We start from the raw sequence: 18797 nt of genomic DNA, 5'->3' as shown, positions 1-18797 counted from the left end.
CGTTTCCATTAGAAAATGTTTTATTTCATTTAATCTCGTCATTACAATTTTCTAAAAACAATTTAACTTCTTCGAATCTCAATTCATTTTTTAAATAATAATATTAAAAAATAATATTCTAATAAAATCTTTTTCAACTTTCGTCTTTCATGTAAAACTATTTCATCTTATCTCTGAATCCAAACTAGCCTATAACTCTTCTAGTATTCAAATACATAACTTTCAAATTACTAAACTCATCTCAAATCAAAATCTCTTTACACGTGAGACCTATAACATTTTTCAACTCAAAACCTCTTTACACGTGGAACCCTCAACTTTTTTCAACTTCTCATAAATACATCTAAACTTATTTTAGATAAACTCTACAAAACTTACTCCACCATCTCAACTCATTATTATTCATAAAAAATTCAACTCAATTCAATTTACCTCAACATTTAAACGCAACCTAAAATGCTGAACACTCGCAATCCACAGAGAAGAGAGTTCATTAAAACATAATGTACCAATTCATTTAATGTAGGACTGAGAGTGACTAAGATTGTGTAGGGATCTTAATTAGTGATGACTTTAAAATGAGAAAAATTCTAGACTGAAGATTTAACTACGTTTATCTTTTAATAAATAAATTAATAATAATAATAATAATCTGAATTAAAATGTTTACGATAATATCAAAATTAATTTTAGACATAGTAAAATTATTCCTATTTTGTCCTTGGAATATTTCACCGGGCCGTTACAGTGTTAGCTACAAACCAACAAGTGATTATTGTTAAAGTTTGTAATCTACTTGTAAGTATATATTCAAATAGTGGATTGGTACGTTGTAGGTGGGATAGTTTGGAACTATTTGAAATATATACCTCGTAGGAAGTGTGATTAGTTAAGCTAACATGGCCGAGTATCATTTCTCGGCCTCTCGTTTATTTTCACAATTTTTTTCAACTCATTTTATTTAATTATTACATTTTTTTAAAAAAATTTCACATAAAATAAAATAAACAATTCAATTTTTTCAAATTATTTATACTTTAATCATTAGTTATACTTTTGATTTTCTTAATAATATGTGTCTATGATTAAATATATCTCAATATGAAACTGAATGTACGAATTTTGCCATGTCTAATACCGTAGGCCATAAAGTAAAACTCACTGATGTAGCTTGTTTTCCTGGGATAAAAACTCATCTATTTATCCCAAATCACAGAAATTTAGTGATAACTAGAACATAGGCAGTCCTCTACAGTATGGAAAAAAATAAATAAATAAAAAAAAAAAAACAAATACGCGTGCACAATTTGAGCAAGAAATAGTTTATTGCCACCCCATCTAGACTGATGTAAAGATGGCAAATATTGGAATGGATAACCTTAAAATTGACTCACTACTATGCATCAAAATATTGGTACAGGGATTAGCTTGATCCTGCCATAGATGAGCTACAGAAATCCAAGAAAAAGAAAGCTCAGTGACAGATAGAATTTACCAAAAATGAGATTTAAAGGGGAAAGAAAAGAAAATTAACTTTCTAGTTCATTCCGTATCCAATCTTGTGAACACACCAACGCTTGGACTGTATATGGACTCAGTGAACTCCAATTTCGGCGGAGTACCCTTCCTCCGGTGTTGAATGCAAACTCTGAAGTAAATTTGGACATGGGAACTGCTAACACATTCCGCGCCATCATAGATAAGATAGGATACCTTGGAGTATGTACTTTCCACCAATTTAGTATGTTGAAATCTACATTACGAGGAAAGAGGGGCTCCTCTAGATACTTGTCTAGATCCGATTTCATGCCTTCACTATGAGCAGTTTCATGTAGGTATTTGTCAAACCCCATCAGCCTATCCCTTGAAGCAGGTGAGGAACCACCCACTTGCCAGGACAGACCTTGATCATGAGAAGCTAGTGGTGAGCAGATTGAATGTTCATTGTAAAGTTCCTTGACACAGTGAAAGACATCATCAACACGTTCTGAAGCACTGCTACCATAGATTTGTGGATAGTAATACTCTACCAGTTTCATCTTAAATCGAGGATCTAAGATGGCTGCAACTGCTAAACCAGAGCTGCATCTCTCCCAATATTCTTCAAACTTATTTCTCATCTTCGATGCCAAAGAACTTATACACTGATCTGAATTCTGGCACCATTCAATCAACTGCAAGTGAATATCACAGAGCTCAGGAAAATATATATTTGCTGTTGGAGACTTGCACTTTGTCAAAACATTCGTAACCTCAACAAAGAGCTTCAAGAAACTAGTAACAACACTCACTCTCTCCCACTCTGTGTCAGATGGGCACATTGTGTAGACACGGTCATTTTCTTGCAAAAGAGAGAATGCCTCCCTGTATTCCAAAGCCACTTCAAGCATAATATACGTGGAGTTCCATCGCAATGAATTATCTAGACATAAGGACTTTTGACTTTGAACTTTAACTTCTTCAGCCACTTCATTGAACTTTGCTTGCATTGCTTGCGTACTTTTCAAGTGTTGAATACTTTCCCGAATCTTATGGGTTACATCCGATAGTGCTTCCAAGGCATCCTGAACCATCAAATTGATAACATTTGCCACACAGCGTACATCAAAGAATTGACCGTTACAATAAAGAAATCTGTTCTGGGACAGCCGGTCTCTGATTCTAAAGACAATGTTGTCGTTGGTAGAACAACTATCAAATGTCATGGAAAACAACTTGCGGTCAATATCCCAATCCATCAAACATGTCATGATAACATCTGAGCGCATGTCTTCAGTATGGGAAGGATCAACCAAACTAAAATTTAGAACCATCTTCTTTAACAGCCAAGATTCATCAATGTAGTGTGCTGTCAAACACAAGTACTCAACGTCGCCATATGCAGCCCACAACTCTGCAGTGAGGCTGATTTTTCCAGGCAATTTATCCAACACTTCATTCACCTTCTGTTTCTCTTTCATGTAAATTTCAATACAATCAGCCTCAGCTTTACTAAATGTCACGAGCTCAAAAAGTGGCTGCATATTCTTAACAAAGACTCTAAATCCAAAATGCTCAACCATGGCCAATGGATACCCATGTAAAATGATCATGCGAGCAAGATCAAATTGACTTCGCCTTTGATCAAAGCTACCCGTTCCACTGTTAACAAGCTCATCTTTCATGTGTTGCTCTTGCTCAAATCTAACATTCGCAAGGCTGAGCATTTCATCCTTTCGCTGCTCTTGATCCAAATTTAAATTTGCCAGAGCCAGTGTCCTTTCCTTTTTCTTTTCCCTCGCTGCAATATATTGAGGTATGCCATGATTAGATCTTCTCTGGCACCTGATCAAATGATTCCTCAAATGCGATGTTCCGCTTGTACTCGATCCACTAAGTTTCTTTTTACAATGCCTACATACAGCCACACAGGTATCACCTTTCTTGACCCTATCAAAGTCATTCCATACAACTGATTTCAAACGGCTAGAATTGACTATTACAGCATCTGACAAATCCATAGCATGAACCTAATCTTTCACCGATATCTGAAAATCGAAAATATATACAAATATGTTATGTTGATAAATAAAAACTGAAAGAAAACTGACAAAATCTATAAACTGCAGAACAAACAGTAACCTATGTAAGACATCATCGCCAAAAAAAGAAGACACTAGTTTGTTCATTTCCTATACAGTACAAAACCATTTCTGAGAAACATGAAGCAAATTTATTGAAATCAAATGTAAAGCATAGAAGACAACAGGAACCAAATGGCAAATATAGATACAAAGGATCCAAGAAAAAAATATGGTACAGTTACTCAAACTTTAATAACAATTAGGAAAATTAGTACTAAACACGATTTTTTGTCGCTGGTTACATAGAAATGTTGATTAATTATAATATGAGGAAAGAACAGGAGACAATTATGAAGAGAAGGGTGGGGAGATGGTAAGAGAGATTTAAAAGAAACGATTCTTAAAAATTTTTAAGCATATTCAATGCATTAATGGAAAGCTTACAAAAACTCCCAAGATCTTGCACAAGATTATCAAAAGATGTCCCTAGATTTGGAAAGAAGATTAATCTGAATTTTTAAGCAGTCTCATCCAAGTCTCTTTTTTTTTTCATCTTTTTGATGTAAGTGAAATACCGGGTTTATTGGTAAGTCTAATATGAGCTCAAGAAACATGTCACAGAGAAGGTTATTCATTAAAGATTTGCAGAAACAATGGATGAATAAGAAGGTCTTGCAAAGGATGCCAAAACGACAATTAACTCATCCTAGAATTAGATTTTCTTTCCTATATATGTTTAAGCGAATAGCCAAGTCAATTTGGGAAAGTGTTCTAAAAAAGATGGACATCGGTTGGTTGGATGAAAGAGGATATATTTGTCCAAAGGTGATAGAATAACTCTGATAAAGAGCACCCTCTCTAATCAACCTGCCTATTTTAAGTCTTTATTCCGCTTCCCTGCAGGTATCCAATTGCATTGATAATTTACAGAGGAACTTTTATGGGGTGGAGCTGGAAGCCTGGAATTCCACCTAGTGACTCCCCCAAGATGAGCTCCTAAATATATCTAAGGGCAGGTGCTACCCCATCCTGATGGGCAAAACAACAGTGTCCTGAGGGAGGAGTTTAGTGGCCTTATTGTAGCACGAACTTCTTTTTCTTTCTAGGTCATGCAAAGGGGGCCAGTCCAAGATCGTACTGTTGGTAATTCTACTTTCTAATAGTTGTTAATTCCGCAGCTCTGGGGAGAAGTCCATGATTTAAAAATGGGATAGAGTTAAGGGAGGATGCTGCTGCTTTAAAAATAAACTAATAAAGAGAATGAATTCCATGAATTAGGAGACCTAATCCTTAAACCCATCTCTCATTAGCGAAAGCTACCAACCTCATTTTGCTGAAGGCCTGCCAGACTTGAAAAAACGATTCAATTCAGGCTGATTCAAAATTGAATCGATAAGAAACTGAACCAATTTTAGTGAACATTTTGAATTGTTCACTGAACTGCTTCAATCGACCAATTCTAGCTTACTTTAGGCCAATTTGAACTGATTCGAAATATTTACTTTTAAGTTGTCTGCCTAATAACTGAGTTTTTTTTTTTTTTTCTTTTTCCTTGTACAAAAATATGATAGAACTAAACATATATTAACATTTTCATCATTATATTCAATAAGAATCGTAGAAAAATTGAAAGATAAAACATTTAGTTCTTTATTTTCTTTAGTTGAAAAAAAAAAATTAGAAGATGAATGAAGATTTTTATATTAAATTTGTGGTTGTGCATAAAATACTACATTTGTCATGTGCTTATAACTTAATGGTCTCTATTTTCTTCGTATATGAGGCAAAAAAATGTCAACAATTGAGGTTAAATACATAAATTATATATTTATTAAAGCTATTTAGATTCATATAATACTTTTATTGAAACTAGTTCATGAATTTATATTTTATACTCTTTTATACATGATATAAAATGCATGAATTGCACTATATATAATTTTTAATACTTTTTATCAACATTAAAATAACCGATTAAAAATTTTTATGAATCGTTCAATTCAATTTGTTGAATCACTCAACTCATTGAATCGGTTCCTAATCGATTCCGATTTTTCAAGCCTTGCCTGCCAATATAGCATGGTGCTCTATTTTAGAGTCTTTCTCTATATTCACTGAACACATCCAATACCTCATCATGCCAATTTCACAGCTCGATTATAGCAACTCGACTTTCTTTGCAGCTTTTGAGCCCCATCCGTATTATTAGCAAGATAGAACGCTTGAGCGCTCTTGCAAAATACAGCTATAAAGCCTTATCTTGCTCGCTCTTCTTTTTAAAGAAATTGCTTGAGCGACTTTAAAATCTTACCTTTAGCAGCGACAGGAGTCTTGGGGCATAAGAAAGTTTATTACATTCAACCGGGCCCTCTTAAGAAAGTGGCTATGGATGTATTGTGATACCCCTCATAAGATAAGGATATGGGTAGGTAGTGTATGAGATCCCACATTACTTGGGAATAAGAAGTTCTTGCTCTTTATAAGGTTCCAATGGGGCTCCAATTGTATTATTGATTAGTCCTTTTGGAATATAGACCATGTGATTTGGGCCTTCCATTGAAGGCGTTAAAAATGGTATCAGAGCCTATCCTAACCAGAAATATGGGACTTGAGCTATGCTAGCTACGACGGACTAACTTGATGAGGACGTTTGGAATTTAAGGGGGTAGATTGTGATACCCCATACGATAAGGGTAGGTGGTGCATGAGATCTCACACTGCTTGGGAAGGAGAAATTTTTGCTCTTTATAAGGTTCCAATGGAGCTCTAATTATATCATTAACTAGTTCTTTTGGAGTATAGATTATGTGGTTTGGGCTTTCCATTAGGGCTTTACATGTATGCCACAAAGAGAGAACCTACAGAGAATGGTGATAAATGTGATATGATAGTTGATGGAGCTGTAATGAGGTGAATGGAACATATAGGGTTGGAACATGAAAAAATATTACAATGGGCTCAAGGGTGATTTCAAAAACTATCATATAATTGGTGGCCGATGGGAGATGATCCAAAATAAAGTTTTGATAGGATGTGTGGTGTGAAAATCACCCTCTTACTAGGGCATTCCCATATCTATTTTTCCTTGCTCGGTCTAAGGAAGCCTTTATAATAGAGAATATAAAGCTTCCAAATAGACTTCATCAATGAGTAGAAAATTTTAACAAAGCAGCACAAGATTGAGAAATCATTCTACACTACTCAATTGTATTGTGTGTTTGAAAAAAAAGATGGGCTCGACAAAATGCAATGGGTAGGGATGTAAGAATTTCCATCCAAAATGAAAAAACAGACCAATTTTAGTCAGTTTGGACCGAATCAATTAAGGAACCGGTCGGTCTCAGTCCAAGAAAGTAGAGAAAATTGGTTTTCGGTCCCTAAACCCAAGACCGGACTGGATCGACTGAGTTTACAATATAAATTTTTAAATGTTTTTTTATATGATATTTTATAATTTTTTTAAGTAGTTGTATAAATTGAAAGCAAGTCATTATGTACCTTTCTTCTAATTAATTATAAGTAATTATGTAATTTTCTTCTAACCTAAGTATTTATGCTTAAATTATAAAAAAGATTAAAACACTAAGAATTTTAAGACAGGGTATTAACTATTAATTATTGATAATACACATATTGATAACATTATTAATTTATTACACTTAATTAAAATACATGATTAGTTAATTATATTCTAGGTTAGAGAACTTAGATTAAATCATTCACTTAATTACATTTTTTTATCATTTTATACACTTTTTTTTTTTTTTTTTGATCAGTAAAAAGTAATTTTCATCAATATGAATGAAAATAGGCATGGCCTATGTACATAGAGAGTATACAATAGAAAACACCTAAGTACATTCTTAAAAAGCTAAATTAGAGCTAAGAACTCATGTACACTATTTCCATTAAGAACAATGGCTGAAAACCATAAGAGTAAAGTGTGTAGAAAAAAATTCTGAAGCTCCTCCATTGCTCGCTCCCTATCTTCAACGCATCGTGCATTCCTTTGCATCCAAAGACACCACATAATGCATAGGGGGATCATCTTCCAAGCTGCTGCTACTTGGAAACAACCTTGTAGACCCTTCCAACAAGCAAGCAGGTCAGCCACCTTTGCCGGCATAACCCACGCAACATCCACCCTACTAAATATCCCATTCCACAATTCTCTCGTCACCTCACAATGCAATAGTAAATGGTCCATTGACTCTCCATGTTTTTTGCACAAATAACACCAATTCATCACAATGAGGCCCCTCTTCCTTAAATTATCCGTGGTTAGAATTTTTCCAAGTGCAGCAGTCCACACAAAAAAAGCCACTTTGGAAGGTATGCGTGACCTCCAAACACTTTTCCACGGGAAATGTGCATTACCTTGTGATGCCAAAATTTTATAATATGCCTTGACTGAGAACTTCTTACTGCCCTTGCACCTCCATTGTAGCCTATCTTCTTGTGTCATTAATCTTTCTGAAGAGTATATCAAGCTAAAAAATTCTGAAACAGTAGACAACTCCCAATCATGGTTAGCCCGAGTGAATAAAATATTCCATTGATAAGAGTCTCGGGCAAACACTAATAGATCTGCTATTGAAGCCTCCCTATTAGCTACAATGTTATAGAGAGCTGGGAAGGCCCTCTCTAAAGAACGCTCTCCACACCAGACATCCTGCCAAAACTTGATGCAAGTGCACTGTCCGACTACAAATCTAATATTATTTTCAAAGCATTGCCATCCCCCCCTTATATATCTCCACAAACCCACACCATATCCCCCCTCACTTCATTAGTGCACCAACCCCCCCAAGCACCTCCATGTCTAGAGTCTACAACTTCCTTCCACAAAGACTCCCCTTCTTCTTGATACCTCCATAGCCACTTCCCCAAAAGAGTTTTATTGAAAGTCTTCAAATTGCACACACCTAAACCACCACTCGAAACTGGGGAGCAAAGTTTATTCCAATTAACAAGATGGAATTTGGTTTCTTCCCCCAAACCACCCCACAAGAAAGTCCGGAATAACTTCTCGATTCAATGCGCCACCCCTGCCGGCAATGGGAATAGAGATAGGAAATAGGTTAGGAGGTTAGATAAAGTGCTAGTGATCATGTGAGTCGCCCTCCCTTCAATAGATACAGCCGTTTCCACCCAGCCAACCGTTTCTTCACTCTCTCAATAACCCCTTCCCATATACCTCTAGCTTTGAAAGTAGCCCCCTAAGGAAGGGCCCAAATATTTCATAGGCAAAGAACCCACTTCACACCCCAACGTTTCTACTAGTGTATTGATATGGGGCACCACACCCACCACCACCACCACTCAGATTTGCCCAAGTTTACCTTGAGACCCGTTACGGCCTCAAAGCACAACAAGAGTGCTCGTATGGCTTGGCTTTGACCTACCTCCGCTTCACAAAAGAGAAGTGTATCATCTGCAAATAAAAGATGTGAGATCATGATAGAACCATAAGTACCATTGCCTACCAAAAAACCCACTATATATCCTCCATCTATCACTGCCTTCACCATTCGGCCTAGAGCCTCCATAACAATTACGAATAGAAATGGAGACAACAGATCCCCTTGCCTCAATCCGCATGAACTATTAAAGAATCCCACCAGAGTACCATTAACTAGCACTGAGAAATGCACAGTAGTTATGCAATATCGAATCCATGAAATCCACCTGTTACCGAAACCACATCTCCCAAGTAAGTAAAGGGGAAAATCCCAATTTACATGATCATAGGCTTTCTCCATGTCAAGCTTACAAAGTATGCCCGAGTTACCCTTCTTTAACCTCTGATCCAAACACTCATTGGCAATAAGAACTGAATCAAGTATCTGCCTCCCCTGAACGAAGGCATTTTGAGACTTCGTCGATTAGCCAGAACTTTCGAGATAATTTTGTACCCCACTCACTAGGCTAATGGGACGGAAATCATCAACTTCCAACATTCCTTGTTTCTTCGGAACAAGGGGCTATGAACGTCGCATTGAAGCACTTTTTGAATTTTTGGAAAGCATGGAATTCAATAAAGACCCACATAACATCACATTTCACAATCTCCCAAAAACCCCATCGAAACCCCATCCAGCCCGGATGCTTCGTCTTTGGCCATGCTGCTAATGACCTTATACACCTCATCTTCTTCAAAAGGTCTTTCCAACCAGCTCGCACTCTGCATATCAATGGCCTCAAAAGGCAAACCATCGAGCTTTGGCCTCCAACAAGTCAGCTCCGTGAGCAGATTCTCATAGTAGTTCACAATATGGTTTTCTAAATCCGGGGGGGGGGGGGGGGGGAGAGAGAGAGAGAGAGAGAGAGACCTTGATTACCTGCCTTAAGAGTCTCAATAGTGTTGTTGCGCCTATGAGAATTGGCCACTATGAAAAAACTTTGTACATTTATCCTTCTTTTAGCCAAAGAGCTCTGGATTTTTGGGCCACGATGTTTCCTCCATCAACAAGACTCTTCAGGGGTGTTTCCCATCAAACACTGTTCCTCCAAGTCCTAAAGCTCCTCCAATAGGATAGTCTTCTGGTTGTCAATATTGCCAAAAGCTTCCAAGTTCCACCTCCTTAGGTCTTGCTTTAAAGCTTTAAGCTTACCTGTAAGGATGAAACTAGGGGTACCAAATAACTAATAGGAAGACCACCAGGTACAGACTTTCTCAGCAAAACCATCCACTGCTAACCACATATTTTCGAACTTGAAATACTGGCGACCCCTATTAATGCCTCCACAGTCTAACATAATGGGAAATTGATCTGAGCAACACTGAGCCAGCCTCTTTTGATACAAGTCCAAATAGTGGGTTTCCCAAGAAGGAGAAACAATAAACCTATCTAGTTTCGACCACCCCCTACTATTGGACCATGTGAACTCACCCCTAGCAAGAGGAAGATCCATTAGATCCAAATCAAATATAAACTCGGAAAACTCCTCCATGGCTATTGAGTGGCAAATATTCCCTGATCGCTCGCTTGGAAAACGAGTGATATTGAAATCCCCACCCATACACCACGACACATCCCATAGATAATATACGCCTGCCAACTCCTCCCACAACATTTTCCTTTCTCTATCTAGATTTGGTCCATAAATGCCTACATATGCCCACTCCCACCCATCTACTACATTTTTGAATAAACAAGCCACCGAAAAAGTCCCAACACACTCCTCCACATCCCTCCACAACTCTTTTATCCTACATCAAAAGCATCCCACCAGACGTTCCTTCCGAAGCCAAGTATGATCAGCATAAGCTACGTATAAGTCTTCGATCAACAATCCTTAGTTTTGTTTCTTGAAGACACACCACATCCAGCTTCCACATACGCAACAAGGATTTTATATGAAGGCGCTTCTTGCGATCATTAAGCCCCCACATGTTCCATGAGAGAACCTTAGGTTTCATGGACAATGGTCACTCCCCTCCCTTTCATTCTATCCCTACCGCCACTTCCTTCCTTCACTTCATAATTTATAGAGCATTGTAGTCTTTTAAGTTCCCTATCTCTCTTTGTAGTCGACTTCAATCTACTCTCTTCAATGGCTATAAGAAGAGTCCTAAACTGCTCTTCAAAACCTAAACAAGACACCCTAGCACAAACTTGCAACTCCACTTTCTTGAATACCTAATTTGAAATAAACCGTTCCGAATTGGGATTAGGAGGGAGCAATCATAATGGTTCAGCATCTCATCTATCTATGCATTCCCCTTTGCATATGACCAACTGCATATCATCTCCTTCTGGCTCCTACATAAAAGGGTCCTCTGTGGTCTTGTCTGAGCTTGCTTCTCCATGCTCCCGTAAAGGTGATGGTACTAGATCATCACTGTTTGGGTCCACGACTTCACCAACAGTTGGTGTCGATTTCTGCCTAGCAATGATTTCTCCAGCCGCCACTTGAGTTGTGCCTGAGGAGTCGCTGTCGATCCTCGGGAGTTCTATGCATCCCCCATAGTTGGCCCCTATAGCAACCCACACGTGGGAATGAAACCAGTGAAAATATTCTCCTCAATCGCAGAAACTTCAAACCCCAAGGACATCTTAAATGTGCCACCAGCCTCCGTCGCACCTTTCTGTGTGAGGTCCGAGACATTTGCATCAATGTCGGCAGTGTTATCGCACACTCTTAGGGCATCAGACACTGTTACGATTGCTGCCCGAGCTGTTACCTCCACCGTAGGGACTACCACCTTTGGCAAGGTTGTCTGAGGCAACGCCGGGAATGACAGCTCAGCCCCACCCCCCGATGGGCCAGCTTCCTCCTCTTGGAAGCGATGGCTCATCTTCCTCCAGAAAAGGCCAGATCTCTTTTGGGCCTTACTGGGTTGAAGCCCAACTTCACTGCCCGTTATCTTTCCCTTCCCCTTACCTATGGGCTCCCAGGCCCAGTCCCTCGCCCGTTGGTCTTCAACTTCCCATCCCTGGCCCAGGCCCAACCCCATCATTCCTTTTAATTCAACACATCGTTTTAACCATCCCACTCTATTTGTTAACTCTCCTAGCTGCACTTCCATTTCGCATAGAGCCTTCAACACGCTTTCTTCTTTCAGCACAACAAAAACTTTGCCATCTCCATCCCGCAACTAATCATTACCCAAAGAAGTGACAGGACCTTGCTTCAACAGACCTACTTTCTCTGCACAGTTCACGTCTTGAGGCCTCTCCACCTCTCTACTACCTCGAAGAACATCACTATACGATAAAAAATTTGAGTTCTGCGAAGTCGTGGCTGGTGGTACCAGTCGCCTTGAACCACCAACACTTCCAGCTTCCTTCAACGCCACCACAAGTTTTCTCCAACCCACTCTGTCCCTGCCGCCTGGTATGAAGATTTTTGACGTCCCCCTCCACCATACTCCACCAACGCCATATATTCTCCCCTAGAATTGGTGCATCGTTGAGCAATATAGCCCTTGTCCCCCTCCACCATACTCCAACCCACTCTGTCCCTGTCACCTAGTATGAAGATGAAGTTCCGACGTCCCCCTCCACCATACTCCACCAACGCCATATATTCTCCCCTAGAATTGGTGCATCGTTGAGCAATATAGCCCTTGTCCCCATCCCTATGGGCAGTGTAGAAACCCTTTCCCTCTCCCTTCAAGCACTCTTCCATTGCCTTATAAAACCAACATACTGTCCCCAATCCCAGTTCCATCTTTTTTATCACTTTCCATCCCTTCTCTATAAAGATTACGTACCTCTCATCCCTTGACACCTTGAACAGTTTTGATTAAATATTGATCCCTTTTATGGATAACATATTTTTCCAATAAAAACAGCCTTTGAATGCACCATCAAACACCCAAAAGCACCATCGGAAGCAATACGGAGGAAAACAAGTCGGAAAAGAAAGAAAATATAATCGCAAGGTGTACGGAGAGAAAAAGAGAGAAGAGAGAAGTTTAGTAACCTGCTTTTTCCTATAAGAATGATTTTTATACAACTTTTATCAAAAACTTGAAAAAATGGATAAAAAAATACCCGAACCAAAATACCCAGATAAGACAGACCTGACCAAACCAAATTGGTCTGGTCTGGTGTTTTGGTGGACTGAAAGAATTGGTCCGGTTCAAAATTCTCCTTTAAGTGCTTATCGACAAGACATGCTGTGATGATTGAATCGTGTTGCACGTGCAAAAAGGTAAAGGAAATAGTAGATCATCTCTTACTTCATCATCAGATAGCTTGTACTTTGTGGCAAGCAATTTTTGGCCTCTTCAAGTTCATCTGAGTTATGCTGAGATGGGTGGTAAATCTATAAGAATGTTTGAAACATCAATTCGGGAGTGAACACATTAGGCTATGGTGGAAAATGATTTCCAATATGCTTATTGTGGAGATTAGCATGAATGAAATGATAAAATTTCAAAGAACAACACAAGGATAATGGATGAGCTCAAAGCTTTCTACTTTACTAAGCTATACTCTTGAATGATTGCTTATTTATGTTTCTCTATCTTTAGCTTTTCAGCCTTTTACTTTCTCTAGATAGGTAGATCCAATGTATGCTCATGTGTATTTAGGAGATGCTTGGAGAATGAGATGAAATAAGAATCTTGTGAATAATAGCAAGATAGTTTGTGAATAGTAGTAAGATAGTTTGAGTTAAATATTTATTGGGTTTTGGGAAATGAGAGATAAAAAATTGATTTTCTTTTATAAAGTTAAAATATTATTTTTTAATATTATTTTTGTTTTGAGATTTGAAAAAATTGAATTGTTTTTTGTTTAAAAATATGGGAAAGTTGTAATGATTAATTTGAAAAAATTGTAATGATTAGTTTGAAAGTGTTTGTATTTGAATGATGTTTAGGAAGAAAATGAGATGTGATGAGATGAGATAGGATGGGATAGGATGGGATGAGATATGTTTCCAAACATCCTCTTAGATAGTGCCTTTATGATCATTAATTGAACTTATCTTACTTGTAAAATAAAATAAATTTAAGCTAATAGCACATAGCTGGACTAGAAACACATATCCTAACAGTAAACAATTAATCAATTCAGGGTTCCAATCTTAGCAAGCATAAAATTTAACTATCCAAAAACTTTACCTAAAAAAAATTCTCACAAAGGCCCACATCCTAAAACTACTAGAGCAAAGACCACAAATGAAGGTTGTTGTGTAGAAGCATTAGTGTACTCAAAAGGTTTGATGTTCCTTAAACCCCAATATCAAATACATGATCAATATATGGTAAAATCTCATTTCTTTGGCTACACAAAGGGGGAAGGGAATGTTGAACCCCAACTCTGAAGGTGAGAACCAGAGCTTGGTGCTAGTGTGGCAGAAGGGCCCCTAACCGATCGATATATAATTTATTCAAGCATCAATGTGATATCCCATATGATAAGGATATGGGTAGATGGTGTATGAAATCCCACATTGCTTGAGAAGGAGAAGTCATGGCCCTTTATAAGGTTTTAATGAGACTCCAATTGTATCATTGACTAGTCCTTTTGGAGTATAGGTTATGTGATTTGGGTCTTTTTTTAGGGCATTACAAATGGCATCAGAGCCTATCCCAACTAGAAATGTGCGACTTGAGCCGTGCCATCTACAATGGACTGGCCCGACGAGGACGTTGGGAATTTAAGGGGGGTAAGTTGTGATACCCCATATGATAAGAATATTGATAGGTGGTGTATGAGATCCCACATTGCATGGGAATGAAAAGTTCTTGCTCTTTATAAGGTTCCAATGGGGCTCTAATTGTATCATTGACTAATCTTTTTGGAATATAGGCCATGTGATTTGGGTCTTCCATTGGGACGTTACAATCAATGACAATTCATATGCTAAAACCATAAGCTTGACACCTATATAGAACCTTCAATGCCCTATACGACATGCAAATAACTAAAGTACTTCCATCCTTTGATATTCTTAATGAGTGTCTCTCTATCATTTTTGTAGCCACCCAAGCATGCCCCATTAGTTTAATAAACCCTACTACCTTTGAAATTCAAATATATATAATAAGCTTAAATTTAAGGCCCATCAGAAAAAGGCTATAGGCTTAGTAGATGACTTTCCATTGGAGTTTGCAGCAAAGAAAAATCAAGACTAAGGATCCTATTAAGTAATACCCCAAATTGAGCATACAAGGGTAGGAGGGTGGTGAATGAAATTGCAATGTCTGGCATAGAGAAATTCTTGTGCTTTAAAAGATTTCATTGGTATCCTATTTTAACTCTGACAAGTTTTTTTGAAGTATATGCTCATATGTAGTTTGGACTTTTCTTGGTTTAAAACTAAATTTTGCTGACAATACGGGGATGGATAGCATATGCAATCTATAATGAGATGGGCATTATAACTAGTGATTCAAAACATACAATTATTTTATGTTGACAAGTGATTCAAGGTGTGAATTTATTAAATAACCAATTGTTTAAAGAAGACCCTCCACAAAGACTTAGGCCATGTTTGAGAAGTGAGATGAGTTCAAAACATCTCATCTCATCTCAAATTTTTTCATAATTTCATTCCCAAACATCACTTAAACACAAAACATTTTTCAATTTCAAATCTTTAATTTTTTTATCTAATCATTACCTAATCATTATAACTTTCTCATACTCCCAAACAAAACATAAAAAACAATACAACTTTTTTTAAATTTCATGACAACAATAATATTAAAAAATAATATTTAAACAATTTTTTAACTTTATAATATTTTTATTCAACATTTTCTCTCTCCTTTCCCAAAACCCAATAAAACATCTTAACTCAAACCATTTTACTACTATTCACAGAATTCTCTTGTAACGCTTCAATGAAAGGCCCAAACCACTTGGCCTATACTCCAAAAGGACTAGTCAATGATACAATTGGAGTACCACTGAAACATTATAAAGAGCAAAAACTTCTCATTCTCAAGCAATGTGGGATCTCCCATATACCACCTACTTTATCCTTATCATATGGGATATCACATCTCCTCATATCTCATTACCAAAATATGCCATTGATGATGAAAATAGAAAATGTATAAGAACAAACTTAAAAAAAAAAAAAAAAAAAAAAAAAAAAAAAAAAAACCTATATTTTATATCACATGATTGAATTTAGTCATGCCCGAGTGAGGGGCAAATGAATGATGGAACAGCAATTTTCTACGGAAATCTCGACCAAATATGTGATACATGAATTCAAAGATCTGTTACTGAGTAAATACCAGACTTTTTGCGAATGCTTGCCTGAATAGATTTTTTTTTTTTTTTTTTTATAAGTTCTTGCTCGCTTAAATAGATGAAATTTTTTTAGTACTGGAATACATAAAGCTTCCGGTTCAAGTGCTAAAATTAGTAAACATGTTGACTTGTGGGTTTAGGGGACACCATAAGAGCACTTTCTCGGTAGAACAAAGAGGAGGGTGCGATAGTTGTTCAAAACTCACTGTTGCATGTGTACCTATTTTGGGAAGTAAAGTGCATGTAACTTACTGACAATACAACCAGAAAAACAAAAACAAAAACAAAAGATTATTAAATACCACTTCCCACTTTACATTGATGATGCATATAAAACAAACTTCAATGTAAAATTCATGAAACCCTTTGCTTTTGCATGAATATGGAAAGACATATTGGTCATCGTCAACATAAGTGTAGAGAAAGATATATTTTCCCATGATTTTCTTGTCTCTTTTTTGTGTTAGGAGTAGTTCCTCTTGTATACTTCCTATGTGCTTGAGCTACACCTTAGGCATTTCTAATAAACTTCCGATTACTTAAACAAGAGAGAGAGAGATGAGGAAATAAAGAGATGTTATCAGTTCTTCCAATAATACACTACTGAAAAGTGAACGGAAAAAATATCCTCAAAACATGCTAAAATTTTCCTCGAAATGAAAAGCCTACATTTATAAGTCTTAATTTGATTTAAAAATCCGACATAACCATAACAGGGACAGCCGCGACCAAGAAAATTAACAGAATAAACTGTAAACTATATTTTTCAGTTTTGCACTGGGAACAATTGGAAAACCCTTGGTCAAACGACTATTCGACTCCACACTAGGAATTCAACAGGTTCAAAGCAATAATGAACCACAACAATGGGAATTGAATCAGAAAACCAAAAACTAGACATATATAACGAAAAAAAAGAGAACCAAGAAAAAAGGATGTGCCATTAGTGTCAACAGAATCTGGTTTGTTTTCCCACTCAATTTATCCTCATCTTTAGGGCTCTCTTTTGTTTTTACATTAATTTTTCTGATTTCAGTTCGATAGGAACTGGGGGTTTTTAACCATCCGGTATCAGAGCATGAATAATCTTTACCTACGGATTTCTTGGTAACCGTTCGAATCCATTAAACACAAACAAGAACAAGAAAAAGCAGAAGGTCCGAACCATACGCTGTGGCAAGATGAAGCTTGTGAGCGGCGTTAGGATGCTGTGCGAAGTGGTGAACCGTGGGTTTCCGTCGGTAGTGGCGCGTGCGGTGGTCCCGAGCCGTGCGAATAGAGTCGGGTTCGTGGGTATTGGTGCAGCGGAGGAGTGAGTCGGTGCTTTTCTGTGAAGCGGCTGCGCGTACGTGCCGCCGTACGTTTCGGTTGCTGTCCTGAGTCTCCTGACGACGGCGTGCGACGTGGTGCCTGTACCGCTCCGAGCTGGGGAGGAACGGTTTTTAAACAATAGAAATCGTGAGAAGTGTCTTGTGGGAGGAGCCCGTTTGGCAGGTGGTTTTGTACTAGGAATATCGTAATCCTATGATACGCTAAGCGACGTTTAGTGGCACGCATAGGGTGAACCGCGTTCCCTTTTATCTGTAATTTGGCACAAAGCTTCTTCCAGTTAAAAATTCAGATTACTATATACATTTTGAAGTGTGTATACATCTTTCGAAAAGAAGTGAGAGTTATTATTGGTAAAAAAAAAAAAAAAAAAAGTGAGAGTTATTATTATTATTTTATTTTTTATTTTGTGTGAGTATTAGATTTATCAATTTTTATCAAAAGGAATACATGGGGATTGCTCTAGGACTGTAAATATTATTTTTCTAAACAAAATCCTTGAAGACAAAAATGATAATATATAGCCCTAGAGTGTGTAGTTCTTACGCTACTCCCTCTGAAACAAAGTGGGAGCTACTATTAAAAAAATAATTTTTTCACATGAGTCTTAAATTTACCTACATTTTTTAAATGGAGTACGCCGGAAATGCAAATATTATTTGTCAAAAAAACAAATACCCTAAAATATACATACTAAGTAGCGGTGTAAGAAAAAATCAAAAAACCGATCAAACCAACCGAATTGAACCTATTCGGTCCGTTTTAATACATGTTTGATCGGTTTTGGTTCCTAGGAGACAAAATCAATTAGAAACCGGTTCGGTACCTGTTTTCAATATTGTAAAACCGAATTGAATCGAACCGAACCAAAATATATATATTTGAATTTTGACTCGGGCTACTATGCCGCCTAGAGTAGCCTGCTCAATCTGATCGCTAGGCTAAATGTGAGTTTTTTTTCTCATATTTTTTCAACATATTTAAATATTTCTTTTTTAAAAAAAATATATCAATACATTGAAAATTATTTTTTTAATCATTAAATAAAAAAAAATTAAATACACAAGCGGTCAAAGTGAGGGGGCAAACTAGCATATTCCTTGAATTTTATATTATAGATATTATAATTTTTTAAATTCGTATACTTTATATTAGGGGTGGGCTCCGATTCTGTTGCTTC

The 18797-nt window shown here is 37.2% G+C and overlaps 1 protein-coding gene across 6 annotated transcripts; it reads right to left on the bottom strand.

Moving 5' to 3' along the window:
- Window positions 1-1362: 1362 nt before the first annotated feature.
- LOC121250160 (zinc finger BED domain-containing protein RICESLEEPER 2-like) lies at window positions 1363-17831 on the bottom strand. Of its 6 annotated transcripts, XM_041149139.1 has the most exons (4): window positions 17459-17822; window positions 13166-13322; window positions 2292-3527; window positions 1363-2174 (listed from the first exon to the last, which is right to left on the bottom strand). In XM_041149139.1, the coding sequence occupies exons 3-4, from the start codon at window positions 3498-3500 to the stop codon at window positions 1530-1532; spliced, it is 1854 nt and encodes a 617-aa protein (XP_041005073.1). In that variant the 5' UTR covers window positions 3501-3527; window positions 13166-13322; window positions 17459-17822; the 3' UTR covers window positions 1363-1529. The 6 variants fall into 6 exon arrangements, with proteins under 6 accessions (XP_041005073.1, XP_041005071.1, XP_041005070.1 ...); XM_041149137.1 differs by having other exon boundaries at window positions 1363-3527; window positions 17454-17821; XM_041149136.1 differs by having other exon boundaries at window positions 1363-3527; window positions 13166-13340; window positions 17459-17821.
- Window positions 17832-18797: the final 966 nt, after the last annotated feature.

Source organism: Juglans microcarpa x Juglans regia, chromosome 2D, assembly GCF_004785595.1.
Source record: "Juglans microcarpa x Juglans regia isolate MS1-56 chromosome 2D, Jm3101_v1.0, whole genome shotgun sequence".
Taxonomy (NCBI): domain Eukaryota; kingdom Viridiplantae; phylum Streptophyta; class Magnoliopsida; order Fagales; family Juglandaceae; genus Juglans; species Juglans microcarpa x Juglans regia.
This window is presented reverse-complemented; position numbering and strand designations above follow the sequence as displayed.

Excerpts from the sequence above, each read along its gene's own strand:
- LOC121250160 (XM_041149132.1), bottom strand. The coding sequence starts at position 3,500 with ATGGATTTGTCAGATGCTGTAATAGTCAATTCTAGCCGTTTGAAATCA.